Below are 19,900 nucleotides of genomic sequence, written 5' to 3'. Positions count from 1 at the left end.
CGGGCTGCTGCCTTCTTTCAAAACTCACGCACCTGGGGATTTCTAGGTATCTGGAAAGAGCTCACAAGACAATTCTGTCTCCTCTTTAAAAAAAAAAAAAGACAAATCTCAATTAAAAAATGACCTCTTATGTATCATTTATTAATCTGTAACAGTAAGACTATCAGCGAGAGTATATGGATTTGGTTTTTATTTCCAGTTCTCTGTTCTCTCTCTCGCTCTCATTTCCTTCCATCCCTCATTCCCTGATCTTAGGAAGTTCCCTTTATGTCTCTAGATCTTTACACGAGAGAGTAGGAAAGGAACAAGATTTTTAAATCTACTTGGGGGTTCAAATGCTGGGAAGCCAAAAATATATATTAGTCCACACAATAGAATGCACTTATCACTGTTTTCCTAATAGAACACGTAAACCTCTTGGGCTGTTCATACCAAAGCTTCAATGAACACGTATTTCTCTCAATACAATTTTGGTGTTTTTCAGCTGCTCTTCATGTGGAAAACACTTGTCTTCAGTCTTTTTTTTCTTTTTCAACGTTTTTTTATTTATTTTTGGGACAGAGAGAGACAGAGCATGAACGGGGGAGGGGCAGAGAGAGAGGGAGACACAGAATCGGAAACAGGCTCCAGGCTCCGAGCCATCAGCCCAGAGCCCGACGCGGGGCTCGAACTCACGGACCGCGAGATCGTGACCTGGCTGAAGTCGGACGCTTAACCGACTGCGCCACCCAGGCGCCCCTTGTCTTCAGTCTTTAATCTTGTCCCTTCCATGTGCTTAATCATCTGGCCAAACCATTAACCACTGCTTATGAATGCGTATAGATCCATGCCTCAAGGCTTCTCTCCCTCCAAGTGAAATGCGAGTCAAGGTATACCACTTGAAGTTTTGCCCTTTGGGAGCATTTCCCTTCTTTATTCCTGAGAGTCAATATAGCTGCTCAATCCACAGTGAATCTTCAGCTGTTGGATCCAGACCAATCCAAAATTACCCGTCTCATCCTTGATCAAGCATACTTTTACTCTATTCTCATAGTCACTTGCCAGAGTTTTTCCAGTATAAACTAGATCCACAAGTTCTTTGCCATTCTTTGCTTCAGACTTTGTCACTGCCATCCCCCTCCCAGAATTATGATGAGATCTGATGATCTTGGGGATTGGTGGGGGTGGATGAAGACAACTGCCTTCATCTTACAAGGTAACTCTCCTCAGTAAAAGAGCATCTTTGTAGCACCTGGGTGACTCAGATGGTTAGGCGTCTGACTTCGGCTCATGTCATGATCTCATGGTTCATGAGTTCGAGTGACACATTGGGCTCACTGCTCTCAGCACAGAGCCCGCTTCAGATCCTCTGTCCCTCTCTCTTTCTGCCCCTCCCCTGCTTGTGCTCTCTCTCAAAAATAAGTAAACATTAATTTTTTTTAAAGTTTAATAAATGCATAGTCTCAAGTCTTTCCTTTTGTCTAATGAGTAGTTCTAAGTGGTCATTTTGACCCAGTTTCTCACTGTACGTGAAACTTCAACATATATCAGCAAGTCATAATATTTACGGAATTCCTCCTATGACTTTTTAATGTTTACTTATTTATTTTGAGAGAGAGAGTACAAGCTGGGGAAGGGCAGAGAGCGAGGGGGAGAGAATTCCAAGTAGGCTCTGCACTGTTAGCACAGAGCCCAGTGCGGGGCTCAAACTCACGAACCATGAGATCATGACCTGAGCCAAAATCAAGAGTTGGATACCTAACCGACTGAGCCACCCAGGTGCCCCAACATTTCATGTTGATTTTAATAGCTTCCTCAGTATCTCCCACCCAAGTTAAGAGGCACATAAAAATCAAGGTGAACCTTAGGGATAACAGCGGAAAAACAAGTTAATATTCTGGGAAGCCTTAGGGTCTTATCAAGGTTGATGCATCAGTTTTACTTTAAATCTCTTATCTATCTAATTATTTCACCACTTTGATTAGATGAAGCTAAAATTGGTATTGATGAAAAGAGAAGGCACAATCAAAGAAGCAGATAAGCAAATAATTGAACGTAAATAACTTTTAATTATACTTACTTAATAAAGTTAAGGAATAGTGTCAGATGCCAACATTACTTTGTTAAATGAAAGGGTAGTGTCAGGATGAAGAAGAAAAAAATAGCACAGAATGTTCTGAAAACTGTGGTCAATTTCAAAATTGTTCCACACTTCTATAGGAGTTTGGTTCCAAAATAACCCTGAATTCTGGGTGGTGAATAGATCCAGACCCTGTAATGGAAACCCAATTCTTTGGATCCTTTGCTATGTCTTAATCATTTGTAGAATCATACTAAGGTCCCCAGGCTTCCCCAAACACAAAGAAATAGGTGGCCTTCCATGTATGGTGGCACTTACACCTAGCAACTCCAAAGTGCTGTCCCATTTGGAATTACAACAGGAAACTAGCAAATAGCTTTTACTTCAAGCTGATCAAACAGTTTGTTCTAAACTCAATAATGCATTTACTCTTTGCCCCCTACCTAACCTAAAGTTACCTGGATTATTTATCCTCTCTGTCCAGTGTCCTGTGCTATGATGCAAGGTGCATAAAAACACCTGGTAGTGATGTAAATTAACTCATAGGAGAGATGAGATGTGAACGGCACATTCACTGCAGAAAAAGAGCTTGTGGGTGGGTGGGGGGGGAAGAGTCAGTCATGTCATTGAAAACCGAAGGTGATCATGATGTGTTATTATCACGTGAACTTCGCAAAATGTATTGCTGATGTCTCCAGACTCGTTTGTGTTCAATTGCTTGGGGACACCTGCTTCAAAATAGTGACTGGCTTGTCTTCATGTCCCTCGTTGCTTTGAACAAACAGGAAATAATTATAAATTTTAACTGGCAGAAGAGTAGTGGCCATGGAAGCAAAAAGATGTAATGATCCATTTTTGTTCCACTGTTTCATTATACTGGAAAGCAACACTGACTATTGGCATTTACAGAGTCCTTTGTATTAATCATTAATTACTTTATCTCATTTCCATCTCACATGGAATAGGTTGGTGAGCATGGCAGGGTACAGAAGGAAAATACAGTAAAATACAGAAGGAAAATACAGTAAAATATTAGAAACATGAAAAGTCAGTCAGTTGAAGTACTGAGGGAGAACAAAGTCCCTGGTTTTCCCATCATTTAAGGGGAAAAGGAAAGGAGAGAAGAAAACACATCATAGGTCCTCACGGAGAAACATGTTTTGCTTCTTTCTTAATTTTGATTAGTTTAGAGGATAATGTTGGGGAGAAAAACCAGGACACCTCTCTTTTAGTTCCAGGAAAGTGACTACAATAAACCAACAACTGGGACAAGGTGTGGGGGTTCTCACTGCATGTTCTAATGCCAGTAACGAATAAAAGCCAACATTGTTGTTCAGTAAAGCCAGGTACAGTACTGTAGTATGGTATTCAGTAGCATATGTACTCTACATCCATTATCACATATTCATCCCCATCTCTGGATTAATTCTTTATATGGCTTCCCAGATGATTTCCTTATCTTAAAAACATTTTTTCCAATGTTTATTTATTTTTGAGACAGAGAGAGACAGAGGATAACGGGGGAGGGTCAGAGAGGGAGACACAGAATCCAAAGCAGGCTCCAGGCTCCGAGCTGTCAGCACAGAGCCCGACGCGGGGCTTGAACTCACGGACCCTGAGATCAGGACCTGAGCCAAAGTCAGATGCTTAACTGACTGAGCCACCCAGGTGCCCCTGATTTGCTTCTATTTTAATGGGAACACACTGGGTAACAATTGAGGATGACCTGGGAACCCACGAACTCCTTGATTCTTTGGAAGAAAGGATATTGGAAGAATTCTGGAGGCTGGAATTGGTCATGGGGAGTGCCTAATCCCCACGACCCAGACTCCAAATAGTCAACAAAGCTCCAGGGAAAGGACTTATTTCTCACTTTTGAGACAGGATTCTCAGAGTTTCTCTTCTGGACCCTGGTTAGGTCCTAGCTTTATAGGCCACAGAATTGTTACCAGGAGAGCAGCCTTAAGAGAAGAAGGCTGGGTTTCGCTTGTCGCTGAAGGTGAGAGCACAGCCCCTACTTAGAAGATGTGGTCAAATAAAACAATCATGAGCAGATAAAGAGGACTTCACAGGTTGTGTCTGGGGAGAGACACCAACCACAAAGAAGATTGTAGCTTTCATCAAGAACCAGAAAAGGGTGGGGAAGGCATTCACCACACAGTGATTTTTGAGGACATCCAGGAAATGTGTCCTGGGCTCAAGTGAGAATATTGCCATGGAAATTACTATTGGGACAGTGCTTCTAGACCAAACACTGGGCAGCAGGAAGCAATGCCAATAGCCTCTCAGGGCTCCCATATCACTCAAACTCTAGAAGTACCTGGCAGTCCTAAGGAGCATCAGGTATTATTGTCGAGGCACTTGGTGAACTTTCAGCCTCTGTGATTTCTCTGTTTGTTTAATTCCCAATAGCCCTTGCTCTGTTAATAAATCTTCTTTATGCACAGATTGACCTCTGTGCTTCCAAGGGGAGGAATTAGAATCAGCCTATGGGGAAACAGATGGCTCTAGGATTCTGGGTGGGAGCTTAAGCAAATAAAAGGGCACCCATGAAAGATAAACTCACCTTTTGCATCTCATGTGCCTCTGACACTAAGGTTGGATCATTAATCATATTTATTTGTCCTTCTCCTACCTCACAAATTGTGTGTGCATTTCCTAACATTGCCAGCATTTACCAGACTGCAAAATGAAGAGCACCAGGTAGGAAAACTTGAGATTTTTGTCCCTATCCAAGCTCTGAAAAATGCTAGGTCCTGCTTAAAATCACCAACTGCCAGAGTAAATGATTAACAGAAGACTGACTTCAATGGAAATGTGATTTTATGACAAGAGAAAAGAGAGATTACACTTGAATTTGATAATCAGCATTTCACGCTCTGGTTCAGAATTTTGGTTTTCATGGAGGACCCTGTCTACCTTCTTCACATGCCTCACTTGAAAGGATATGGTGGGAAAAGAGGTGGAGAGGGGGTCAGAGATAATCTCCACTGATTTCACAACCTCCCTTAGGGCCTGCATGTTTGAACAAATACTTAGTAGTGGTGCAGCAAGAAAACACCCCTGAATCAATATTTTGACAAAGTCCTATTACTATCTGTTAATTACAAAGTAATATTCCAAATTTGCTGTAAAGCAGGAACTCGGGGTGGGGGTGGGACATACATACAAGTGGAGAGAAAAACAGTAGCCAGCTGATAGATGATTTCCTCCACAATCATAATTCTAGCTTATTTTCTTTTTAAATATTTAGTTATTTATGTATGAGAGAGCACATGTGCACAAGAGGGGGAAGGGCAGAGGGCGAAGGAGAGAGTGAATCTTGAGCAGGCTCCATGGCCAGCTCAGAGCTGGATGCAGGGCTTGATCTCACGACCTGAGATGATGACCATGAGATCATGACCTGAGCCAAAATCAAAAGTCAGATGCTTAACTGACTGAGCCACCCCGGTACCCCTCATAATTCTAATTTATTTTCTATTTTCAATTCCCATGCAGATCCCAACAGCATAAAAAATACATTCTTACAATAGGACATAGCTTTATACTTCATAGAGAATTCCAGGGACATTAACATAAATGGATTTTTTGGATTCTTCAGCAAATTGGATATGACCTAGAACATAGAAGACTTTTAAGGAAAGGGAAATTGGATATCTAGATGTGTCCCACCCCCCACCCCTGCAAAAAAAACCCTCAACCTAAACCTCATACCTCAGACAAAACTTAACTCAGAATGGATCATAGATCTAAATGTAATTTGTAAGGCTGTAAAATTTTCAGAAGACATAGGACAAAATCTTTGTGACCCTGGGTGAGGCAAAGAGCTCATAGATATAGCATCAACAGTGTAGCCCATAAAAAGAAAAACCGGTAAGTTGAACTTGATCCAAATTTAAAACTTTTGTTCCATAAAACACACCATCAAGAGAATGAAAAGACAAGCAGCAAACCGAAAGAAAATATTTGCAAATCACATATCCAATAAAGATCTTGTGTTAAGAATATATAAAGAACTCTCAAAACTAAATAAAAAATGACTCAATTAAAAAATAAAGTAGGCATTCTATATGAGATGTAGAAAAGTAAGAGTTCTTATCACAGATAATTTTTTCCCTCTTTTATATTCTTTTTTTTAAATTATTTCTCTTTTTTTAAATGCTTGTTTATCTATTTTTGAGAGTGAGAGAGAGCACGAGCAGGGGGGTGGGTAGAGAGGGAGAGGAAGAGAATCTGAAGCAGGCTCTGAGGTGACAGATGCCCAAACTCACGAACTGTGAGATCGTGACCTGAGCCCAAGTTAGACATTTAACTGACTGAGCCACCCAGGCGTCCCTCTATGCTTTTTATTGTATGTGTATGAGAAGATGGATGTTAGCTGAACCTATTGTGGTCATCATTGCACAACATATGTAAATCAAGCCATCATGTTGTATTAAATATATGCAGTGATGTATGTCAATTATTTCTTAATAAAACTGGAAAAAAAGTAGGCAAAAGATTTGACAGATACTTCAGCAAAGAAGATATGTAGATGACAAATAAGCACATGGAAAGATGGTCAACATCATCAGCCTTTAGAGAAATGCAGACTAAAACCACAATCAGAAGTGACCACACACCTATCTGGATGGCAACGATGAAAAATACTGACAATAACAAATGCTGACAAGGAGGCAACGCAATTGGAGCCCTCATGCATTATGAGGGGAATAGCAAACAGGCAGAGGTGCTCTGGTAAATATCTTGACAGTTTCTTCAAAAGTTAAATGTATACCTGCCATCTAATCCAGCCACTCTACTCCTAAATATTTACCTTAAGGAAAGTAAACTTATGTTCACACAAAAACCTAAATATAAATGTTTGTGACAGCTCTATTTGGAAGTTCCAAATGAGGAAACAACTCAATATCCTTTAGTGGGGAATGAATAAACAAACTGTGATATATACATATCCATGTGTATTTATTGCTGAATAGTATTCCATTGTGTGTGTGTGTGTGTGTGTGTGTGTGTGTGTATACAATAGTATTCCATATGGTATATACAATGGAATACTATTCAGCAATAAAAAGGAACAAACTACTGATAAACACAGTAATACAATCAATCTCAAAGGCATTACCATGAGCAAAAGAAGCTAATCTCAGAAGATTACATACTGTATGATTCCATTTAAGTTACATTCTAGAAATGGCAAGAGCATAGGAGAGAGAGAAAAGATCGGTGTGCCAGGGGTTGGGGGTGAGAGAAGGGTATGACTACAAAAGAATTTAAGGGGGAATTTGGGGGGGGGGAGATGTTCTGTATCCTGACTGTGGCAGTGGTTACACGAATCTATATAGGCACTACAACTCATAGCTCTGTGTGCCAAAAAAAAAAAAAAAATTAAGTTCACTGCACGCTAATTAAATTTTTAATTACAAAATATATGAAGTACGTGCATTTAACCAAAATTTAAAAAAATAAAGAAGAGAAAAAGAGTATTGTTTTTGTTTATAGATAAGGAAACTGACTTGCCCAACGTCATTCCATCAATAAATGATTGGTTCTGAACTAGAACCCACATCTTTGAAGGACATTATTCTTTCCCTATTGTTATATGAGAAATAAACCTTTAAAAACCTAAGCCAAATTGTGTATGAGTTAGCATGCGTTTAGTTGCAAGTAACAAAAACCTCAATTCAAAGTGACTTAAACAGTGGATGGTGCTAGAATGTATCTGCCAAGTGAAAGAAGTCAACCAGAGAAAGACAAATACCATATGATTTCACTCATATGTGGAACTTAAGAAACAAAACAGGTGAACATTCGGGAAAGGAGGGGGAGAGAAGAGAGGGAAACAAACCACAAAAGATGCTTAATGACAGGGAACAAACTGAGGGTTGGTGGAGGGAAGTGGGTGGGAGATGGGCTAAATGGGTGATGGGTACTAAGGAGGGCACTTGTTGGGATGAGCACCGGGTGTGGTATGAAAGTGATGGATCACTGAATTCTACTCCTGAAACCAATATTGCACTGCATGTTAACTAACTAAAATTTAAATTAAAAAAACCCAAAGTGGCTTGAACAAAAAGGGCATTTATTATTTTATAGGACACGGTGTCTAGTGGTAGGGAGGGTCATGAGGTTGGTTGATTTTGCAACTCAGTGATGTCATAAATGACCAAGATTCCTTCTTTCTTGCACTCTGGCAAACCACACTTCATTCTAAGGCTGCTCCTCCTCACGGTCACAGGATGGTTTCTGGTCTCACACAGGGATACGTGCTTTTTTTGTTCTTATCTAGTGTGAGAGCACCAGTGACAATTTCATAGGGCTTGTAACTCAAGTGTGTACTGCATGCAAATGCTTTACATTTCCTAGGATTCTAAAGATTCCATACAACCAGCTATAAAAAGTATTTATGTAATTACTAACACTGAAATAAACAGAGTTTCTCACTGCAGTCACAGCCATATGTCTTATTTGTACAGAGCTCAAAGTTGCACTAGATCTTTGGCAATAGCTATGCTGAGGTTGTTAGACACTGCACTTCATGTCTGGTCATCATGTTAAAGTTTAGCAAGTAGTGTAATAGCTCACTTTATAAAACCTTTATTTAGACAGGTGAGGACCCGGAGGGTGAAAGGGCAGTCAAGTGATTGATTTAGCCAAATTTGCTATCTGTTAGCAACCCAGCCAGAGATGGCATTTGATCTTCAAGCAACCTTCCCATAATTCTTTACATCACGTTGATTCCCCCTTCGATGCCTGAGCTTCACTAGGGAAACAGTAGCAATTTCAAAGGAATATTTCAAGTTCATACATGATGCTTATAAGCTTTAAGTGTCAATAAACTAACAGGGGCGCCTGGGTGGCTCAGTTGGTTAAAGCATCTGACTCTTGATCTTGGCTCAGGTCATGATTTCATGGGTTTGTGAGTTCAAGCCCTGCATTGGGCTATACACTGTTGGTATGGAGCCTACTTGGGATTCTCTCCCTCCCCCCCCCCCCACTCTGTCCCTCCCCTGCCCACACTCTCTCTCTTTCTCAGAATAAATAACCTTAAAAAAGAACAACTTTTTAAAAGACATCAAGAAACTAACATTCTTTATATCCTCAATGGTACCATTTGGCCATTTGGAATTTTAGGCTCAAATGTCAAATGACAGGATACACTTGGAATCCTGGAGTCTCATTAACTTTACCATTTCCCTTCCCTCCACATCCTATCAGTTGTTCTGATAGGTGCATTCTAATCCCTAAATCTTTCTTGCACCCATCCTCTGTTTTCTATTTCCACATCCCCAGTATGTGCTCACGTCCTTGTTCTAACACAATAACCTTTGTCTCTGCCTCCATATTCTCTCCACCATACTTCTTACACAATGCTGCTGGATTCATGTTTTCACAATACGGCGCAGATAGTAACATATGTCCCCTTGTCTGCCCCAGCTCTAAAACTTTAATAATCTTCCTTATTTGACTATAGATTAAATTCTTAACCCCATAATCTGGCTTTCAAGGCCCTCAACAATCTGGCCCCAATATTCCTTTCCAAATCTAGAGAGAATCCTTTCCGGATAGGAGTTGTCGGCAGTGCTGTGCTCACAATGGCTTGCAAGAGCCCATCCTACACCTCTCCCCCAACTCCGTGTTCAGTGATGTCACTTTGGGAGCTCGGATCTGGCCGTGGTGGGAGCATTTACACGACACAAATCCATCAATGCCACAATGCAGAACTTTTTTTTTTTTTTTTCATTTTCTTTTCTGAAGCAAGGAAGCAGAGAACAAGCCCCTCCCCCTTGGTTAGAATGCCTGGCGTCAGAGCACAGAGACAAAATGGTTGACTCCGAGTGGGAAAGGATCCATCACTCCTATTTATCACTATTTCCCTCAGAGCCCACCTGGTACAGAGACCCAGTCTGTGATCACTGCACAACTGTTGGTGGTGGAAGAGAAAAATGAGTGAATGGAGGGCTGGGTGAAGAAAGGGAACTAGGTAGGGTGCCAAACCACGCAGTTGAAATGGAATTAGAGGAGTCATGGTGTGGGTCAACGAAAGCATGAACTCTGAGGATGAATGTCAAACCCTCTATGGCGCTCTTCCACATGTTACCCAGATACCGTCTTTTGAGGTTCAATGAAATTGCCTCTGACCTCATCCCACGTGTGGTGCACCTTTTATCTTCCAATCTCGCTAGGGGTTGTGGCTGGTTTCAGTTTTCTTAGTCTCCTCTGAGGGACTGAGCTCCTACCTCAGTAGAATTAGAAGGGTTTCTGAGTCGCTTTGGCATCTCAGAAATGCCACCTACTTTCTACACCACAGCACTGCAGACACTTGATTTCTCCCCAAGCATTGCTAACACGAGTTGTTTGTGTAGGTAGCACACTTGACTGGAGATATGGGCTTTACACTAGCATACAGTTTGACCTCTTTTCCCTCAATCTCACTGCAAACATTCAATTTCCTTCCTTGTATTACATAGAGCAATTTCACTGTCTGAAACCTATCCAACAACTGGCCTCTTTTGCCTCTTCAAAGATGCTTTACAGTCTTTTCCAACAAAGCAGACTTCTATTCTCCCACTTGGAACATTCACTCTATACCTTCTTACTCTTGTACCCTTGTGAACACTTGCCTCTGCCTGGAATATTCTTTCTGGAACAGAAGACTTAGTAAAGGTTTGAACAGTTCAGTCTTTCCCTCTCTGTCCCGCATCATTCTTTGTAAGTAGAAGGGAATAGCAATAAGATTTATTTCCCTGCTGACATTAACTATGACATCATAACCATTCCGGTTCCTGAAGTGGCCATAATTAATTTTTAAATAGCATATTTTTTTTGCATTGCATAAACTTCTGGCGAGTGTTTACCTGGGTTTGCTAAAGTCACATAAATTGATCAGAAGATGCAGCCCTTTCTTTTCTGCCTCCCACCCTTCCCAGCTTAGAGTACTTTTTCTTCCCTGTGATATGGTAGCGCTTTATCTGGACCTCTCCTACGGGCTTGTGTTATGTATGCTTATTTACAAATATTATCACACTTACTGAACTGTAAACCCTGTGACAGTGAGATCATCTTCCTTCACTGAAGTTCCAGCCTAGTCCAATATCTGACACAGAACGGATTTTGAAAATATCTGATTTATAACTGCGGATGAATGAATAAATGTAAAGCATTGGAAGACCTCTTAGTGATCTGGAGAGGCTACCAGGGGAGGAGCGTATGGTACCCCCTCCCCACTTCTACTGATTGTGGGTTCCTGCTAGAATTAATAAGCAACTACTTGCTTATCGAAGACCTACTATGTGCAAGGCACAATGGGAACTCCAGGACTGAGATCTTTTTATTATACCTCCCCACTCCAGCTTTTTGCCACCAAAAAAATAGCTCTGGGGCATTTCTTTCTGTTTGTTTTTGCGGGAAAGCTGAGACTTAGAGTTACAAATGAAATACCGTTGGAAATACTCCGGGTTGTCATGTCTACATCTGGGGTTCTGCACTGACGATTCACATTTTCTCAGTGGCTTATTTCTACGTACCTTCACAGCAGCCAGCACTGCAACGCCCTGCATATATTATACGCCCAATGAGTACTTGTCAATTGATTTTGTGCAAGTATGTGACAGAATAAATATATTATGAAAAATGAGGAGTCTGGTCACCAAAAGAATCAGGATTCCTTCTAAACAGACACACACACACACACACACAAACACACACACACACACACACACACACACACGCAGTGGTGGAGCTTGGCTTAAAGTGCAGGCATTCCTGTACCCTGACCTGCAGTATCTCTAACCAGGGGAATTTGATAAGGTAGTTGAAGAGTGATTTTACCTTTGCTCTCTCACTGCAGTTGAAAGCATTCGTAGCTTTTAGGTGGAGCCCACTGTCTGTCGACCTTGGTGAGGCGTTTTCAAGAGCATACAGTCATCTTTTTCATTATCAAAAGAAGATGCTGTTTAATTTGAGGACCCTGTTGAACAAGGCAGCTCTTAGAAATGGTCACAATTTCGTGGTTCGAAATTTTCGGTAAGTGATGGCCAGAGATTGGAGTCTGACTTAGGAACTATGGTGATAACTGAAGTTCTATTCTGCAAAGGAGCACAGCCTCGAAAAGGCGTCGTTTTGGAGGGTTTAGTGCCAGGCTCCACCCTTATTTGAGACAGCTGTCTCTAATTCCAGGTGAGCCTTCATTTCTCAGTCCCCTCTGATCAGATTTCAGAGCAGGCTGGGAGCAGGGGGCGCGGGGGTGCGTCACTAACCTCCTAGGGTGTAACAGGCTAAATGTTCTTGACGTCTTCCGTTTGTGTACGTTCTAAACGGGATCCTGGCTGAAGAAAAATTAGAACCAATTTACACAGGGTCTTCAGCTTGTATTTGGATTTGCTTGAAAATAACACATCATTCTAGGGAGTGGGGATTAATCAGTTCTTAAAAAAAAATGAGACCCCAAATAACAACCAGATAAATATTTACAAAGCTGCTGCCAAGGAGCCTTATGTGTGATGAGGATAATGAAATTTTTAAAACAAAATCCATGTTTGGAATCTATCCTTGAAATTCTTGGTAGCATGTGAAAGGCGGCTGTTTCCAGTGAATTCTTTATATGAGTTACATCCTGCTTTATAGTTATTGAGCACGCAGTGGGGGTGGTGTGGGGTGTGTCTGTGGGGAAGGGGATAGGGGCAACTAGCTAACTGAGGAAGCAAGGCCATCAAATGTGCACATCGTTGCCAGAAAGCTTCTAGAGTAACTGCATGTTAACAATCACATAGAATTTTCCCAGAGACTCTTTCCAACCAACCTCAAAACAACCTCATTGACTTCCTAAAAGGAGAAGCTTCTAGTCTGACGTTGTCTGAAGTTTTCTCCCACTGTGACTAAGTGGGTCTTTGACAGTGGCCCTGAGTCCCTCCTCTGGGCCACCTGGCAGCTCTGACCTCTCTGGACTGTATCATTAGCACCATTTCTTTGGTGAATAGAAGACTCTCAGAAGCCAGAATGACATTGTAAATGATACTGTAAATTGAGCTCATAGTATTAGACCTAGGTGGGACGTCAGAGCCACAGGATATTATTAGCCTTCTCTTATTTTACAGAGAAGGTTTATGAGGCCCAGAGAAATTCTGGGGTTTACCAATTAGTACTAGAGTTTGACCACATAACCCAAGTATGTGGAGGAAATCTCAGGTTTTGGAGTCTAAAGAACGAGATTCGAGGCCTGGTACCACCACTTTCTGGCTCTATCACCTTGAGCAAGTCGTTAAACTTTTCTGTAATGTTGCTTCCCCTATAAAATGGGAAAAAGAGTAATACCTGCTCTGCTTACATCACAAGGTGGTTCAACCATTCGTTTAATAAATACTTACTGAGCACCTACTTCCGAGCCATGCTCCTTGCAAGGTGTTGGAGATACAGTGGCAGAGAAGGTACTTCATACCAGACACATGAAGTCACAGTCTAGTGATAATCAGCGAGATAATGCGTGTGAAAACTGTAAAGTGACAGACCAATGTTCATTATTTTATTATTCCATGTCACTGCATTACATCAGATAACAGTTTGATGACATTTTTTCCCATAGTTTTTAACAAAGAATCATCACTGAGCTGAAAATAATCAACTGAATGAACAGCCAAAGCTTGAAACTTAAACTTCTACTCTTCTTTGAAAATTACAGTGATTATTGATTTTTAATGTTTATTTTTGAGAGAGAGAGAGAGAGAGAGAGCAAGTGCAAGCAGGAGAGGAGCAGAGAGAGAAGGAGACACAGAAGCCGAAGCTGGCTCTAGGCTCTGAGCTGTCAGCACAGAGCCCAATGCAGGACTCAAACCCACCAACCATGAGAGATTTTTTAAATAATGGTCACAAATTAAATGTTTGGAACTAAAACATCTGCCAAATGTTGAGGCTTCTTTGGTATTTACTAATATGCTATCATCTACATCCAGTAGTCAGACCATAATTCTCAAAATCCTGGCTAGCTGTCTCTCACAGTGAATGGGGCTGAGGCTAAAGCCTAGCTAAATCAGCCCAAATCTGTACCTACTATTTGAAAATATGAGAGCCTCGAATCACTCATGCCATTAGAAACTTAAGAGCATAAGCCTCTCATGAAAATGGGCTGACTTTGAAACGGTGTTGTTCTCATGTGGCGTGGGTATTTTTCTTTCCGACTCTTTTCGTTAGCCGTGCTACTTGCCAGGTAGATGAATTCAGATTTGCTGAGGTCCAGTAAGACCTAAGGCCTTTGATGACCTCTCAACAACAGTGAAAACTCCCAGTCAACTCTGCCTGTATTGTACTTTGACTTTCAGCCTTCCACAGGGAGTCGAGTTCTTCCCCCCACCCCCGACCCATATCTCTTGGGAAGGGTGGAGGGACCTTGCTACAGAATATACCATGTGACCTTAACACCAGAGAGTGATAAGAAATGTGTGGTCGGTGTTTGGCAATGCCATAAAACGGGTACCGCACCGTTTTGAAATGAGCAGCCATATTGCCATGGACAGGATAAAAATAACAGCTTAAGTGAGGCTGAAACCATTCATGCAGCCTCCTGAATCAATCATTTTTCATCAATTATGATTTCTTTTTTCCCCCCAAATCAATAGGATCAGACACCAAGACTGCCGAGAAGACCCAATCCATAGGCTTTTCATCTCACAAACAAGGCTCTAGAGCCTGGCGGTGTTTGGATAATAGACAGTGTCCTGTGATTTGTTGCCTATTAGGGAAACCACTTAGAGCTTTTAAAGAAATCACTAAAAAAATCTCTTTCTTTATCAGAGAAGACCAATTTGTAAGTGCAGTTCAATTTCATCTCACAAATAGAAATTTCTTCAGAGAATATTGAGCTAAGCCACCCAATTTTGTGGAGGTTATGGATTGGAGCGGAGGTGACTGGTTTTCAGGTATTTCATTCCAGACCTCTCTAAGGGCTTACATAACTCATTATGCTCCCTTCATCCCACACCCATGCTATCTGTACGCGTGTGGACACACCGATGAAGTGATTACAGGCCATCCGTGCTCTTGCCTAGAGGAGAGAAAACAGTCCTCTGTGATTACTCACGTCTTCTGTCCTAACTGAAAATGAACGCCCTGTTAAAAACATACTTCCCAGCTTCACAAAACTATACAGGGTCTGAGATCAGGCATGGAAGGGGGTCATGATATTTCCCTTGGCCAACAATAAAATTTGGGTTTATTTCCGGTTTGTTATTTTTAGTAATGTAGTGATTTAACTAAGATAGACAAAGTAGGGCAGCTACAGATTTTCAACAGTGTCAGGGTTCCAGACCTATAATAGCAGGTCTGCACAAAGCGAGCCTGCTTCGTTTTTCAGATGAGCGGAAGTTGCACCATTTTAGAAGGCTGACGATCTAAGATATCTTAGGAACCACCTAGTCCCCCCATTACAATAGTGATTTATACCACATGTGAGCATGTGGCAACAGTGAGAAAGGTTGCAAGTCAATTTTTAGTAATAAACTATTATTGTTAATAAAGTAAAGAAATTTGGACCATTGGTGCTTTTTTTTTTTTTTTTCAAATCAGTAGGATGAGATTCAAGGGTTTTGTGAAGGTAAAGTCAGTCTCCCTTGCATGCATTCCAATACTGAGATGGCAAGAAAGGGATGAAATTAAAGGCAGGCCACTGAGAATTCGGATGGCTCCAGTACGGCCTATGGGAAATCTTGTGTTTATAAACTTCACGAATGTTGCGGAAGACAAAGACAAGACAGATCACTGATTCTGAGTTCATTTTCTTAATTTTTCAGATAAAGAACTGAGGCCAAAGATGGAAAGTGATCGTCCCGAGGTCAAAGTTTGACTAGGACTAGAATTTGAATAATTAAAACCACTGCTGTTTTTATTCCACTGCTTTGATTATTTTGATCCTTCCAAACTGATAAAGTTGGCCATTCTACCCTTACGCAGTATCCTTTTTTAAAACACAGCCAAGATATCTTAGTAAAGAAAGAAAAAATAAAACCAAGAACATACGCCTTAATGGTTGCATCAATCTGCCACATTAAAGAAACACAAAAATCTCAGCCATACGGCCCATTGACCACCCCCTTATGCCTCCAGAAGATAAAGTCTTCATCTCAAATTTTCCATGGGGATCAAAATATCACTTAACACTGAATTTTTTTTCCTATTCTGGCAGTCTGTTTCTGACTGACCACATTTTACTCAAATCAAGCACTTTCTCTTCCAACAAAATACAATTATACAAGGGAACACATCCAGGTCTCCTCCCGTGCTCCAAACAATTTACCAGAGTTAGAAAACGCAGACTCTTGCAATGAAAGGCTTTATTCTGCCAATACAGAATATGCTTCCATTTTCTAGCTAGGAAGATATTTGGGTAAAGCTAATACAAAGATCTACTATTACCTTGGCTTAACTTCTTAGCATTCAGTGATTTGGGGCTGAGAAATCTCTGTAATTATTTCTTCCAGGGATACAATTAATGTAAGGAACTAGTCTTGCCTTTTTCAAAAGCTCTGGCTTTAACCAGACTGCAATGACAGTTTTGACAGAAAATCTGTACGTGGTTCCCATTGTTTCATCCAGTATTGGATCGTCCCTATTATGTGTACGAGAAAACCAAGTATTTTTATGGGAACACTAAAATAGTGATTCTGGCCCTGGTTCAGGCACTCGAGAACCAGGGTAGGCTGCCTCCAACTGAAGCATGAGGTCTCTATAAGTAGCCATTTATGCCAGTGGTTTTAGCTGGATAATTTGTGTGTGGGTTTATCACCAGAAAGCCAGAAATGCTTGATATAGACCAGGAAAAAAGCGGGGGGAGGCCTACGGCAGAGGTGTTTCCACAAAGGTACAACTGTGGACCTCTTCTGCTTTTCTCTACATTTTAAGCAGCTTAGGAAAGAGGTGTGGCAGCTCCATTTCAGAGCCAAGAGGAGGTCTATGAGGAGACAGTAAACAGGATAGGAACTTAAACTTGAACCATTGTGTTTGCTTTCCTTCCAGTGATAAATTTTCCTGGTTAGTTCCTGATATCTATGAAAAGCAGCAATTTTTCCTATGGGAACACTTCCTGCCCCACCTCCCGGATAGAACAGAGAAAGGCGGTGACTAGTCTAATGATTTTTCAATGGTGTAAACAGTATGACTCCCCTTCACTGGTTGAGATGCAATTAAAAAACATCTCCAGTTAATCACTCACATACCATGATAACCAGATGTACAGTATCTACCTCTCTACCCTTTTTGTCCCCAAGAGCCCTGGGGACTTAGTATAAAAGGGGCTTGTGGAGAGAGGGAACCAAAGTATTGGTATAGTTCACTATTACTGTACTTTGGGTTTGGCTCTCAGGGTGCCGCGGGCAAAAGTTTGTCCCACCAGATCCTCTCAGCAGTCTTCCAGGTTTTTGCACTTGACTCAGACTGCTGTGCCTGAGTTCCGAGGTTATAATGCTTTTGCTTCATGTGCGTACGTCCAACTATTGTTCCCAGGAGTGCAAATACTACACCAGAGTCGTTGAGCCCTGGGGAATTTCAGCTTTAGCAACACACTAGGCCACAATCAGTTTTCCTCCATGACACTCAGGCCTTGTGCTCAGCCTAGGCTACAGCCCATACTTGCTCTTCCCTCAACATGAATTCTGTTTTGGGGGCTCTTGGTGTCTTTTTTTTGTCATCAGACTTTGATAAGGACATTGAAAACCCATCATGGAAAATCTCTCTAAATTAATTCTCAGAAATCTGCTGAATTCATTCTTATACAGATTGTTTTACTTTTGTCCAGACACGTAATATCATTCATTCACCCATTTACCTAGGAAATATTTATTGAATACCTACTATATCCCAGACATTGTAACAAGCGCTGGGTATACGTTAATAAATAAAACAGGCAGGATCCCTGCCATCATGGATCGTATAGTTTAATGGGAAGATAAAAAGTAAGTAATATAAACAGACATATAAATACGTATTTAAAAATTATGATAAGTAGCATGAACAACATGAAGGCAAAGTGGAGATTACTCAATACTGTCAGGGAAGGAATCTCCCAGGAGGTGGTGTTTAAGCCCTTGGCCTAAGGCTGAGAAAGCCAGCATCAAGAGCTGAGGGGAGAGTGTTCCGGACAGAAAGAATGGTATGTGAGGAGTTCTACAATGAGAAAGCCTTTGGAGCACGGGCTGTCCTTCCTTTGCACGGTCCCAATATGCAGGGATTTCAATTAGCACAGTTGAGTCAAATAACACCAGTCTTTTGAGTACACTGTTGATTTCAGCTGCCATAGTATATTAATTGTGAGCAGTTGCATAAAGGAAAAACTTCACTGCTCGCTCTTTTGTCCACAAATCACTATGTAAATAAGAGCTGCACATCATGATCAATGACCAATCGCATGACTTCTTTCAAAGTTTTGGTGGTTGCTCACTGGGCATCTGTTATTCAGTTTACCTACAAACAGCAACGAGTGTGGTTATGATGGCTTCTTTTTTCCCAATGATAAGCTTATGTGCCACTTTATAAAAATGAATAATCGAAAGGAGGAATTGTCTGGCAGAGATCAACGTACAGAAGAGAAATTAAAAAAAAACCCACAACACTGGCAGTGAAATTTGAATCAAATGGGAATGCATTTATAGAAGAAATAGTTTATGGTGGTATTGTTGACCCTGCTAATTGTTTGAAAGGCTGCAGCTATGCAGCCAGAGGAACTTAGTGAAGACAAACTTACCGACAGAAATGAGGAAAGCAGTTGTGACACCGAGTGTAAAGATGTTCCAGAGGAAGTGACACCAGCAAAGCACTTCACATTAAATGAATTCTCAGAGATAATTTATAATATTGAAAGTGCAAAGGATAAAATGTTGGCAGGTGATCCAAACGTAGAGAGTATGGCAATTCACCAAAGCATAGACAAGATGTTTGCTCTATAACATATGCTATATAATAAGAAGACAGCATGCATGGTTCAAACTACTCTTGACCATTTTTTACAAAAAATAAAACACTATAATTCTCAATGCTTCTAATGTTTTAAATTATGGCATAATAAATATATTTCACTTTTGCTAATTTTTTCACTTCCCTACTCATTTATAACTGACAAAAGGAGAGTACTAAATGTTTTGACAAAAAATTAAAAGTCACAGAACAATTGTGATATTTCCCACTTATTAATAAAGTTGCTTTGCATGGTTGCAGATTTAATGGTCATTTACAGTCCCATACTACTATGCAAAGCCAGAACTATCTGCGTTTTATGGTTTTTAAAAAATGTTTATTTATTTTGAAAGAGAGTATGAAAAAGAAAGAGAGAGCGTGTGCGCACACGCAGGCATGAGTGGGGGAGGGGTAGAGAGCGAGGGAGAGAGAGAATCTGTGCTGATAGCACAGAGCCCCATGTGGGGCTCTATCTCATGATCGCACGAACTGTGAGATCATGACCTGAGCTGAAATCAAGAGTCTTAACCTACCGAGCCACCCAGGCACCTCATCTGTATTTTTTTAAAGCTTATCTGCTAACATATATTGGAGATGCTATCCCAGGACAACAAAAGTGAAGGCAATATTATCAGTGGCTGCCGTATGGAGATTGGAGTCACAAAGAGTTATTCTTCTGATTACTTGTGCTCTAAGAAAGAGAATTTGAAATAAGGTTTCTGTTGCTATACACATTTTTAAATGAAAGGTCCGGACAAAAAGGGAAGATTCCAGCAGGATGTTGGTGTCTTCTTTTTATTTTTAAATTTGAGTCTGTCAATGGAGAAATAACAAGAGATGCATCTCACAATGCAATCCCAACAGTAGAACATTAACCCATCCCTAATCCCAACTTCTTCGAGTATA

General features: G+C 40.9%; 1 protein-coding gene across 1 annotated transcript in view; it reads left to right on the top strand.

Moving 5' to 3' along the window:
• The first annotated feature begins 11,836 nt into the window (after positions 1 to 11,836).
• Positions 11,837 to 19,900, top strand: part of OTC (ornithine transcarbamylase) — a 56,461-nt gene continuing 48,397 nt past the window's right edge. The window contains exon 1 of the mRNA XM_019417284.2: positions 11,837 to 12,085. Coding sequence (XP_019272829.1) covers positions 12,009 to 12,085 — 77 coding nt within the window. The 5' untranslated portion in view covers positions 11,837 to 12,008. The remainder of the gene's footprint in view (positions 12,086 to 19,900) is intronic.

This window comes from Panthera pardus, unplaced genomic scaffold (assembly GCF_024362965.1).
Source record: "Panthera pardus isolate Hobbes unplaced genomic scaffold, ASM2436296v1 HiC_scaffold_27, whole genome shotgun sequence".
NCBI classification, from domain to species: domain Eukaryota; kingdom Metazoa; phylum Chordata; class Mammalia; order Carnivora; family Felidae; genus Panthera; species Panthera pardus.
Note: the sequence above shows the minus strand (reverse complement) of the source record. Positions and strands in the feature narration are given on the sequence as shown.